This window comes from Phalaenopsis equestris, unplaced genomic scaffold, assembly GCF_001263595.1.
Source record: "Phalaenopsis equestris unplaced genomic scaffold, ASM126359v1 Scaffold000251, whole genome shotgun sequence".
NCBI lineage: Eukaryota > Viridiplantae > Streptophyta > Magnoliopsida > Asparagales > Orchidaceae > Phalaenopsis > Phalaenopsis equestris.
In genome coordinates, this window is record NW_018164693.1 from 1,076,898 (window position 1) to 1,090,058 (window position 13,161).

Here is a 13,161-nt window from a genome sequence, read left to right on the forward strand (position 1 = left end):
TATATATATATATATATAACAAACATCCTTTTAAAAACAAAATTGACCCCAAACAGGCCCTTAATAAATAACAAGTTATGTCATGGCTGGAATATGCTAATTTGAACTTTAGACATTAGTTTTGAAACCTTGATTAATCAGAGCCTAGTGCACTAAAATAACTCTATCAAACCAGTCAATAAAAACTTGAGAAAGGCACGGCTAATCTTGGAGAAAAGATAACGAGTACAGGAAACATTGACTATTGTCATCAACATCAAGTGGGTATGACAAATAAAATAATTGGGGGAGAAAAATGAAAGAAGGCTAAGAAATGGGCACAACACAAAAGAGATCTATCAAATTCAAAAGAAATTTGATCTCTGAAATTTATTGGTATGCCAGATGCTACCAAACATGCCGAAAATTTAATAAGATAATATATAAAGAATGAATTCCCACAATCCCAATACATTAACTTTAATGATAATGAAGGCGTGCTCCAGACCTTTTCAACCCACGAATCCTTGTACTCCACAATGAATGGATTTCGCACTTTGGAAATAAGTTCCATCTGCAGAAACAATGAAGGTATGAGGACTATAACCATCGTATAAAATGTACCACCTAAAGGTCAGCAAAGCTAGTAATCAAGTATGATTTCAGAAAACAATAGCATCTACAAACAGTGGTTATAGGAGCATTGTTCCCATTACACGGCATTGAACAATACAGAGTGCATGTGATCATCTCATTATAGAGCAAGCCATTGGTTACGTGCACAATTTCAATAGATTTTACCTCTTGGTGAGCAGACCTGCGGCATCTATCTGTCTGCCGAGCAAGTCTGATCTTCTTCAAGACATACCTAAGAAAATGAAGAATAAATACATAAAAAGAACTCTAAAGAAGCAGAAGCAACGCAATGGATAAAGCGGAAGCCAAATACAAGCACGCTGCCTCTCCACTTACTTCTTCTTTTCCACCTTGTGCTTCACGAGAAGAGCAGAGCCAAATGCCCCCTTGCCAATCTGCTCCAAAACCTCATACTGCTCCATGTTACGATCAACACTTAGCTTCGCCTATTTCAAATTTTATGAAGCTTCCCTGACCAACTACAGGATACAAACCCCAAACAAAAACTTCAGAGAACGGAAAGCTTAAAGGTATTAACGTAGTTATTACATAAGTTACATGTCCCTTGTTGAATGCCTTCATGTTCGCCATTAACAAATAGTGACAAATTTCTTCGATGAAAAAACAGCTCAAGAAAAAATGAAAGAAAATAAAAGTCGGAACCACGTTGCCGAAAGAAACAGGCGAAAACGGAAAAGAAAAATGAAGCCTAGGTTAGGTCGGCCCCTTTACTTCGGGCCATTTAAAACAAAATCATCCCTGGAAAAACCAATAACAAAAAATCAGTTCAATAGCCAGGCAGTGAAAACAGAAAATCAATGTGCAATTTAAATTAGAAAAAAGAAGAGAAAAATCACCCAGCGCCACTAAAACGTCCAAAAATCAAAGAAAAACAAACACAAAAACCATCCAAGTTGTCCACTCTAAATACATCAAAAACTATAAACAGAACCAGACAACAAACGCAGTTTCTGATACAAATGCGTTTCGAATCGGGCTCCGAACTGAGAATGCGAGTTAAAACTGCTTCAGAGGAAACCAAAACCCACGCACATTACTTTAAAACCGAAGCCAGCGAGCCGCAGAAACCTCACCGGATCTAAACTCACGGCAGAACAGAGATCTCCAACCCTCCAAGATCACGGAGACCTTGCCGACCAAAAGAAGCGCGGCACTCAGAAGTCGCAGTTCTTCGCTCACGCCCTCTCCGAGCAGAGAACAAGAAGGAGATGAAACCAGACCAGCGCCGCAACTCGAGGCGGCAAGAAGCTCAAAAGGAGGGCATGATTGGAGATTCGAAGTTCGAATGCCTGCGAAAGAATAAAAAGAGGGCTAAAGTGAGGGAACTACGCAGTGAGGTGGGCTAACCTTTTGTTTCTTCCGAGTTATCAAATGAGATTAAAAAAAAAACTAAAATTAAGTAATAATTGGGCAAATGCTAAAAATATAAAATGGTGAAAGATTAATTAAGTCAAAAGTTTATTTTATGTTTAATATAATCTGAAAATAATTAATTTAGTTTCATAAAACATCTATATAATTATAATTTTCAATAAATTTAGTCAAAATATTTTTATCCATTTTTTTTCAATTGTTTTTCTTCTCTATCATAGACTTATTGGAGCTAAATAAATAATATTTCTTATATATTTATTTTATATTTTTAAAGTATTATAATGTCTTAGTGGTGTCTTATTAAAACCAAATAACATGAATCCAAATACTAAAAAAATATTATTTATATAAATTTAATAACTCGATAACCAAGAACCATATCATTCTCCTCGTTGTTAATGCTTCAAGTCTTGAAATAATCAAATATAATTTGTGTCTCATAACTTAAGAAAAGTTCTTCTAAGTTTGGTATGTCTGTCTAATGACACTAGCAACTAACAAAATACTTTTAAAACCCTATTCAATTGGCTTGAATTTTGGGTACTCCCCATCAAGTATATTGCAACTCTATATTTTTAGCTCACTTAACCTATTATAACAACTCTTAAGTAATGAAATTGGTATTCATATTAATCATAGTAGATATAGGTGACATTGAACAACCACTCCATGATATTATTATTTTTTTTATCATGTTTAGTAGTCTTTCTCTCTTATATGGTAATGATAATCATAACATATTTCTCAAAAAAAAATTAACTTGTTTTTTAGATCTCATGTAACATTTTTATTTTTGTTATCATTGATAAAATTAGTTGTTGTTTTTCACAAAATGATAGTAAGATGGTCCTCGAATAAAAGGGAATCGATCATTAATGGTTAGTGAGTGTTACACGCTACATTGGCAAACCTCAATGAGGATTTACATGACTCTCTAAATTGGGTGTTGAAGGAAAATTGACTTAAATTTTCTTTTAATGAGAAAGGAGATTGGATAACCTCAAAGATAGTTATTGAAAATCAACCACTGACAAAAGAGATTGACGTTGAGCATATGGACTTTAAAAAAGAAAAACAATATATGATAGAGGAAAAATAGAATAGACAATGCTACCCAAGAGAATAAGAAATTGTTATAGACAAACACCTCTATCTAACAGAGATGATCTATTTGGAGTTTATTCTCTAGAGTGCAGAGTGCAATCACCATCGTATTTAACATTTTCAATATCATATCACTTTATCTTTTTGTAGCTTTCACCACATTTTTTTCTAAATAATTTCCCTTTTAGTATGGGTTGTCTTTCTCATTTGTCTTCATTCTTTAACAACAAAACCCTCTAATGTAGCTTCTTCTTGAGCCCATTCTTTAATCCAATTCTTCTTGGCCTCAACCCATTTATTTAATTATTTTTTTAGATTTTTATTCCAATTACATCAATTATTCAAAATAATAAATGTATGACAATATATTAATAATCTTTTCTTCTAATCGGGCAACTTCGACTACTATGTTATTCTTTCACTTAGTGGCTTGCACTGTTGTTTCACCTCTTGATTTGGTTGCCTCCCTCTACCAAGCTCGAATCTAATTGAACCCTTCTCTTCCATTATTTCTACTTAGACCTTTGAAATGAATTAGGCAATAGGAACAAGGGAATGATCCAATCCACAACTAGCAACTTGTTTCACTACTTAAATCCTATGGATAAAGTTTTTTTGAGTGAAACGAAAAGTGTAATGCCTCCTTTTTGCCCTAATATGACCATCATGATGATATTAAGCCAAATGTTATCAAATCGGATCATAAATATATGAAAGAGATTAGCAAATATTATCTCCCTAAATCAAAATCATTAAATATAGTTGATGACCTTATTGAGCCGTCAAAATGTATTTCAAAAGAACACATCAGCTATTTAGCATATAAACGTTGCAACTAAAATGTCGTATTTGCATCATCATGAGCACAGCCGTAGCACAACTTCTAGACATATCAACAACAATGATGCCCCTGACAGATGATAGAACAATTTTTAATTTATTCATTTTAATTGCATAAAGTTTTTTTATGGGATTGAATCTTTTGAAGATTAACAATAAAGAGAAAAAATGATGTGATTTTGTAATACGGGAAATATTAGATTTAATAATATTGTTCCTCAACCCTAGACATGGACAAACAATATGCAATTGAATCACTTTTATTACATTGCTTATTTCAATTTTTATAGCCTTTCTTGCTGATCATTAAGTCTTAGATAATGAAGGGAAAAAAAGAGTGTTTTTTTTTTCTCAAAATATTGTACTTTCAATGCATCAAAATTTATCTACTATTTGATCAAATTTATTCATCAAATTAGGTTTCTAATTTCAGTTAAATAAATAAATTGACTTGATTGAAACTTTTGCCTAAAAAAATTTATTTAAAGTAAAAGAAATAAAAAAATTAAAGAATAACTTTTCTATTTATCAATAAAAATAAATTAAAAAGCCAAAACCCTAACAATTGGGTCTGGTTTAGGGTGTTTGGGGCAACTTGTGCGTTTCAAGATAATCAGTTTATCCTGAAATGCGACTCGCGGGTCGAATGCAGGGTTTTACCCGTGCCTACGTTTGGTGTGAAAATAGAGCCTCGTTTTCGGATAAGCAGACAAAACTCGCGATCTAAACGGTACCGCGGCGTTTTAAAAAACACTCATGTATTTATAAGCTGCCCCAAACGAGCCCTTAGCTCAAAAACGCCCCTGCATTTACATAGACACCACTCAATTCTTATTTATTCACATACCTAACATCTAAATTTTATTTTTTATATTTATAACACACAAATTTTTTATCACATTAAAAATACCATTTAAACTAAAATTTTTAGAATGTGAGATATATCTTTCAATGCATAGGAAAAATAACATACATGCTAAAATTAAAGCTTATATTTATTTATTTATTTTGGCACATCAACTTCTATTTTTTAAATTTGTTCTCCTCGTGTCGATTAATTTAGCATGATCTCAATTGGAAACAAAACGAATTACGATTAATTATCAATATAACCCCATCGTACTTCATTTTTTTTTTACAAATTCAACTTTGACCAACACAATTGCTTTTAGATGGGTCCCACCTAAAGGTGAAAAATGGGGTCTTGTAGCCTCGTCGGTTGTCCACAATACCCTCCCTGCGCAGGGGGAGCGGGAGAACTGCATGGTGCGATGACACGCGGATAATTATTGATAGAGACAATCGTTACGGTGTGACGGAGTGGTAAGGTTACCGAATAAATCAGTCGTAAATGCCTTGCTTGATTAAGCAGAGGTCACCAGAAACCAAAGCAGTGAGGATTGGCGCCCACTTTGGGAGACAAGGAAGCGTCGCGTAGTGATTCGAACGAGGTCCACTGCGCGAGATATGGGTGCCAATTCAGCCTGTCATGATTCATTGTATCCCGGATAACTCTTTATGTATTTTTATATCTAACACCTAATTTCTATATATATATATATATATATACATATAACACCCAAAATTTTACTAAAAGTTAGAGAGTAGGGTGAACATTAATAAACATTAATACATCTTATTTAACTTTTTATTCATATAATGGTTTATATATTTATAAAAGTAATGGTACAATATATTGATATTATTTTTGTCATGCTTTAATGAGGATTGCATATGATATTCTTGATATTTTACATATATGACTTTAGCTCTCGACTGCTCTCAGACTCGTCTGACTGGGCTGATATGACTTTGGCTTGTTGAGGCTGATCAGGTTTGTTAGGTTGAGTCAATGTTACCGCTACGCTAAGCTTGATTGACTTTGGGTTGGGAGGACTAACTCGGTCGGCTAGGTTTTGCTGATCTGTTGATTTAGTGTGGTCGTCAACCCTTGATCAATGGAAGAGAAGCTCCTTTCGGCATAATGAGATTAGGCTATTGTCTATTGGGCATATGGCGAATTATCGTAACTTGATAGATAGTTCATTCCTCAACAAGTGGTTCTTTTATAATGATTATAAGACTCTATTGTGCTGTCAATTCTTGGTCATTGATGAGGAGCCTATTGGGACGATTAATAATAACAAGGAATTGCATTAATTCATCAGGTCAGACCTACCAAAAGCTAAGTCGATGTCTTCACTCGACTTTCTTGTAGTTTTTAGCTCGGTTGATTGTCTGTTTTGTTTTAGTCCAATTGGTTTGAACTCGATTGTTTGGTTGTTCTTTTTTTTTATCCTTCTCCTCGTTCAGATAGACTTTGGCGGTGGTTTAGATGGATACATTTGATCGTATATAGGATGCCAATGGGTGGCATAAAATGTTCGGGAAGTGGCGACGTCCCGACGACGACAATCTGGAGCCAGTGACGACGGTGATCTAGCGATGTTGGTGGCTAGACGATGTTTGCCTGACGACGATGACATTGGCAAGTGGTAGTGTCTCCACGGTAGCGGCGCTCGAGCGATGGTGGCAACATTGGTGACGGGGCAATGGTGGGCGGTAGTGGTGGAACTCAGAAACCATCAAGAGCTAGGAGCTTCTTCATTTTATATTTGTGAAACTTTATTTATAGTTCTGTGAGTTACACTCTCAGTAAAGATTGCACTAACTTGGAGTTAGAGTGATTTTCTTGATTATATATAATTTTATGAGTATATAAATGCTTTAATAATGTCAGAATTATGTGATATTTGGTTCTTTAGATTTGTCTCGTTAAGATGCTATATTTGATTATGAATTTGCTATATTTGATACGATGCTCGAAGTGCTTATATTGAAACTAAATTGGACTGTGAACATATCCAATATATCCTTATCTAAATATGATTTTTAGGTTGGCTTATATATAAAAATTTAAATTTAAGTGCTTGATATATAAATAAATAGAAGTTCAGTGACATGTGTATGAATCTTCCAAACCTTAAACTTCTTCTGTTTAAAACAAGCACTAGTGTTAATGATGATTTGCAAGTTTCCATCATTAATAACCTTAATTATAGATAGAACCAAGCATTTGTTTCATCTTTATTAAATTTTATGTTTTTCTTAATTATTTTCATACTTTTTAGAGCCACGGAACGACGTAATAGGTGGATGGAAATTCTGCATCAGCCTTTGACCTCTGCTTTGGCTTTATAAAATGGGGTCCACGTTGGAATCCGAGGCCATGTCACGTGATTCCTGCTATCGTCAGGTCTGTTGGGCATGTGTCATAATTCTATTCGCTTTATTCAGTGATATCGTGTTCTGCATGTCGTGGCCGGACAGCGCCACCGCTGCAACTAACAGTTACGGTTATATTATGCATGACAATTTTGATTTCCAAAGAATTAAGGAAATAAAAGTTGTTGTTTTTACGAGAATACATTAAAAATCCTTTGAAAATCTAAATTTTCATATAAAAAGTGATATCAGAAGTTTTATTAACAACAGAAGATCAAGATGCATACTTATTTTAATAATAAAGTTTTCCAAGCAACATAGTTAAAGCCGATCAAGCAATAAGACAAACAAAAGTCGATCGAGCTATTGACAAAGGACGATCGAAGGACAACGGAATGAGATACTTAGCTAGAAATGAGATAAAATATTATTTGAGCCAACTGTCACAAGAAATCGTATCTACGAAAGGATTCGGTTCGTTTGTATATCCAACGTTCCTAAAGACACCCAGAGGCTCCTTATGAGAAGTAAATGATCAACAACACCCATTTACCAATAAGCTGAGCAAATAGGCCAAGTGCAGCCGATTGAGCGGATTTTGGCTAACCGTTCCAATCACGTCTACCAAAAGCCAAACAAGCTTAATTGTGCGAGCCCAATAGCAGTCAAGCAATAGACTCATACATATAAAATACCAAAAATACTTTATACAACCCTCTTTAAAATAGTGAAAAAATATAAATTCATTTTTGTATTATATTCTCTCCCATATAAATAATGAGTTCCTTCATGGATAAGACCGGATTGACGCGGCTTATTACAATTCATTTTTGTTCACTTCTCTCTTTAACTTACGCTTTATTTTATGGGGTATAAATATTTAAATATTATTTAAAATATTTTAAAATTATAGTAACTTTTAATATGTAAGTTAATTTTAAAGATTTTAAATTTATATATTTTAATAACGAGAAATCAAACCGTAGCCTGATAAGCAAAGGTTCATACAAAACCACCCATTTATTAAACATTTACACATATAAAAAACTAAATTTAATTACTGTTTTTATTCATTTAAAAATGTATTCAAAATTTAAAATAATATAATAGTGATATTTTGTAAAGTGATATGAAAGGCATAAAGTTTAAATATTACATATATAAATATATAAAATTTATGTGGTATTTATGTAAATGCCCCGAATTTAAAGTATCTTGCCCAATAATGTGATATGAAAGCCTACTTTTGCACCGCATACTGAACAGCACGGCCGGGAGTGCTGCCGTGCTGCCTTAAATTTCTTCAAGGACGTCATGTGATATATTATTTAACACATTTTGTAACTTTTTTTTCATTTATTGTCAGCTCATTTTAAAGTTGTGAAATATTCAATGCAGCGTCGCATAAAGTTTAGAAAATAAGAACTATATATATATATATATAAAATTTAATTTATACCAATCAATTAATATGTTTTAGTATTTTATTTTAATAAATTTCTAGTGAGTTTTCAAAAAATTGATTTATGCCCCCTTATTGAAAGAAAGTTTCTACTTCCACGATTGCTTGTATGACTCTATTTATACATATAATACTCATTCATATATGATAGATGTACAATTATTACATGAATAAAAATAAAAATTAAAATGAAAATATATGATGAAATGTGGCATTGAGATGTATATGGCAATACATGTAAAACTATAACAACTTTTGCAACCTACTAAGTCGATAAGTCAATGAGGTGTCGAGCTCTTTCAGGCTAAACCTGATAGTGTTAGAGATGGTTGTTGGGTGAATTCAAGGTCTTGCGGCTCTTGCACTATCGGGTTTAGCCTCAATGAGCTCGACGTGCTAGAGATGTTTGTTGGGTGCGGCTCTTGCCTTTACAAGACTTTGTCTGTAGCTAGCATCAAATTAGTCTGTGTTGAATCATCATGGTTAAAGCTCGAGCTATTTATTGTGCAATCCCTTGATCTTGCTATCGGCTAGTTCTTAGGTTACTTCGAGTAATCATGGACTTGAGGTGAGTTGATGAATATTTGAAACCACATTCCTAGATCATGTTAGAGTGGATATGAGCTAGTGATGATTAAACTCCTAATCGGGATTGAACCGAATTGACCCACAAAGTCCACTCATAGGTTAGTAGGTCTTGGTCATCATGTTGCACGCTGACCCATGAATTATCTTCACGGGATTAGAGGTCTGACTTGGTGTATCAGGTCTTTTTTTAGTGTTCAACTTCATAAATTTATGAAGTGATTTATAAATTAGGAGTTGCTACGCTGCTCCTATATCCCCCGAAAGGTGTGTTTAGGGCAGTGTAACAGCTGCGGTGACATTTTGAAAACGCCACCTCACTGTTTGGAAGATGCATTCAGGAAGCTTATTTGAGAACATCGTTTTGCTTTTTTAATTAAACGCGGGCTGTGGGTGCAAGCCTCGCGGTTTCGATTTCGTGTTTAATTAATTAATCAAAATTCTAGCAATTCAATTGTCCGAGTAAATTTAAGAAAGTTTAGAGCTTCAAATTAAACTTAACAAATGAATGATGATAATGTTGTAGAATTTTAGTATTGAAATGTTGCTCTCCTTTAAGTGCAATCTAATCTAGTATTATTGTTAGTCACATGTATGGGTTGTAGAGTGGCCATAATAAATTTCAAGAGCGGCTTGTGGGTCAGCGTTGTGGTCACCTTGGTAGCAATTTTGTACCACACATGGCTCGTGAATTGAAAATTTATGGAGATCACACAAATCAATCCGTAGAAGTTCAAATCAAAATGTGGAAGTACATGAAATCATTTTAAATTGAAGATGTTTAGATGATTTAGCGGAACTATTTACAAGGAATGTGCTACAGTCTCATCCTTACGCCCATACCCCCTAATCAATAAGCACCAAAAAAACACTCGTGAAGATCAAGCACATGTGGGCGGACACTATGGTGGGGGAGCTTTTGTGGCCCCTTTGGGTGCTCAAGCGCCCAATCTTTGGGTGCTCAAGCGCCCAATCTTTGGGTGCTGATTGAAGAGGAGACACTTTTGCGCCCCCTATGGACACTCATGTGCCAATATGTGGGCGCAGACAGAGAGGAGGGCGCCCAAGCGTCTATTATGTTTGGGCGCAGATAAAGGGAGGGTGTTGTTGTGCCCCCTTTGTGCTCCTAAGAGCTCATGTTTCGGCACCGACAGAGAGCTTGAAACTTAAGCGACAATTTGAGCACCTAAGCGCCCAGTTTAGCTACTTCAATTTTTTTGGTTTTAAGACCAATTTCGAGCGATGTAAGAGAGGCTTTGTGTGTAGTGCTCATGTACGAGTTCTTCGACAAGTTTCTAGTGAAAGAGAGAAGTGTCGGACGACTTGTGGGATCTCGACATATGTTTTTCACGTTGTATCGGAGCAAGAAGGGTTTGTAACGAGTTATATAAATTTACTTTCGTGTAGAGAGGAAACTAGTGTGAGTTCTCTTTAAAATTTTTTTGAATTTCATAATAGAATTTTTTGTTATTGTGACACCGTCGTTTTTTCTTGTTCTTGGGTTTTTCCAACTAAAATTCTCTTGTTTTTTTTTTTTTGTTGTTTTCATTGTCTTTTTCTAAGATTTCATTTTGGTTTTCTCAAATCTTGTGCGATCTTGTTATTTTGTGGTGTGGTTTAGTTTTTAATTGATTCTAAGTCCCATAAAATTGGGAATTGCTTCTTGTTATTCCTATCATTTTAGCTTGTGATCTGATAGCGGGTTGAGCTCTAGTTAGGCATGACAATCATATATATGGGCTGGTCATCTATTTAAACTTCAATTTATATGATTTGATTTAATATATATATATATATATATATATATATATATATAGTGAGGAGATGATCATTTTTTATAGTTATTCTAAAATCGAAAGTCATTTTCTACTCAAATCACTTCTGAAGTTATATGCAAAATTTTATGGAAAAGGCTCTCGGATTTTCTTACCCCAGTTATTGTATAAAATGTTGTTTATAGAATTTAAACCTCGTCTAAAATCCTAAATATATACGATTAAATAATAGAATTCTAGTAAATGTATTATTTCTTAAAAATATTTTCCAAGATAAAAAAAATAAAAATGGAAATGTATTATTTATGACATTGAAATTGCCCAGTAGGCCTTTCAAAGAAGTTTGTCTTTCGCGAACAGCTCGTGTTCGGTTCAATAAATTGTTTGTGTTCGATTCGTTTGTTAAAAAGACGAAGCAAACACTAGCAAGTTTTTTTAGTTTGAATTCTAAATGAGCCGGACTTAAACAAGAAGTTATTCGATCGTGTTCGATTCGTTTTGGTTTGAAATAAGTGAATAAATCAAAATTAATATAATTATAAAATTTATATAGTAAAATTTTATTATATATTCAATAGTAAAATTTAAAATATAAAATGTATTAAATTATTATAAAAAATATTTTTTGAACTCTAAATTATCTGAAATTGATCTCCACCTTTTTTCGATAATTTTTTTTAAAATTTTTTAGCTCATTTCAAACTAAACACAAACTGAATACGAGCAATTCAAACAATTCAAATTAAATTCAAACAAATCGAACCTGATGCGTGCTAGAAAATTCGCGGCGGTAGAGTAATTAATTATCGTCTTGGCGTTGCAAGAAAATTCAGCACACACTCAGATGAAAATGAATCAAGCTATAATAACACCGGAAGTATTTACGTGGAAAACCCGTAAAAAGGGAAAAACCACCAGGCCTGGCCCAGTTGTAAAAATCCACTATAAGATAATGATTACAAATGCCCCTTGTCCCACAGGCGGGAAAATGTTTCTAGCTTTCCACGTTATAACGTCGACTGATTACGTCTAGTAAGCGGTGGTTGACGGAGGTCAGCAGTGATCGACGGCATTCAACGGTGGTCGATAGTCGTTGTCGACGGGCAGGGGTGGGGGACCGGGCTCTTGGACTTGAGCTCATTCTCAAAGCCTCAAGTTTTCTCTTAAGCCTCTTCCTCTTCATGTGAGGGTGGAGCTCTATTTATAGTGTTTTGGGTGCAATTAATGCAGGAATATGAACCATTTTGATCGGACGGCCCGGAGAGCTTCCCTTGATCAGATAACGTTTGATGGACATTTGAGTGCCTTAACGATGTCTGAATTGAGCAATCTTGGGCTCGTTGGATTCGTCTTCTTGAGACGCTCTCGACTATAAACTCGTTAAATTTGACATTTGTTTGACCATTAAAATGTCTCCAGAAATCCTGCAGTAGTGGTTTAATGACTTGATTTGAGCCTGATTTGACTCAGTTTGGACTAACTTTTATATCATTAGGTTCGTCTCATCAAACCGATCAGTTTGACTATAATTTTGCTGAAATCGGAGCTCCGAATGACTCTTAATCAAAGTTTGAATGTCTCTTATTCAAAAAATTGCACTGAGATTGGTGCTGGTTGATGGAAATTTGTTGGCGGTGTATCAGAACCGAATATGTACAACCATTTCACGAATAATTTTGAACACAAGCCTATTTCAAACATATTTATTTTCAAACCAAACAAAAATGAATAGGAGCTCATATTAGATTAGTCCACACCCCTACTGCCGACGAACCACAAAATTGTCAAGTTGGGACAATAACACTGCATATTTACACGCTCAACCCACAAGAAATGCTTCGCCGTCCCTGATTGTCTTCGAGACCTACCTTTGTAAGATAAAGAAGTATTAACAATTTATTAAATAATGTCTAATGTGATGTAGGGAGACATTGATTGCACAACTAGCTTCGATGCCACTACATATCAAACCAAATTTATTGCGTATATTTAATTCATTCAACCCAAAATAATAATCACCAAGATAAGCAAAAGATATAAACTAAGCATAAATTATAATTGCAAAAGGTTATAAATAATATAACCAGAAAAATTAGAATACAAACAAATATGATTAAATTGGTATGCATGCAAAGTGTATTAAATGATATGAATTTTAGG

At 34.2% G+C, this 13,161-nt stretch overlaps 1 protein-coding gene across 2 annotated transcripts in view; it reads right to left on the reverse strand.

Moving 5' to 3' along the window:
• The window catches only part of LOC110024294 (serine/threonine-protein kinase Nek2-like), a 6,018-nt gene extending 4,067 nt beyond the window's left edge, over positions 1-1,951 (reverse strand). For both annotated transcript variants that reach the window (XM_020724174.1, XM_020724173.1), the window contains exons 1-4: positions 1,710-1,951; positions 952-1,094; positions 781-847; positions 488-553 (exon numbers count right to left, since the gene is read on the reverse strand). In XM_020724174.1, coding sequence (XP_020579833.1) covers positions 488-553; positions 781-847; positions 952-1,037 — 219 coding nt within the window. In that variant the 5' untranslated portion in view covers positions 1,038-1,094; positions 1,710-1,951. The remainder of the gene's footprint in view (positions 1-487; positions 554-780; positions 848-951; positions 1,095-1,709) is intronic.
• Positions 1,952-13,161: the final 11,210 nt, after the last annotated feature.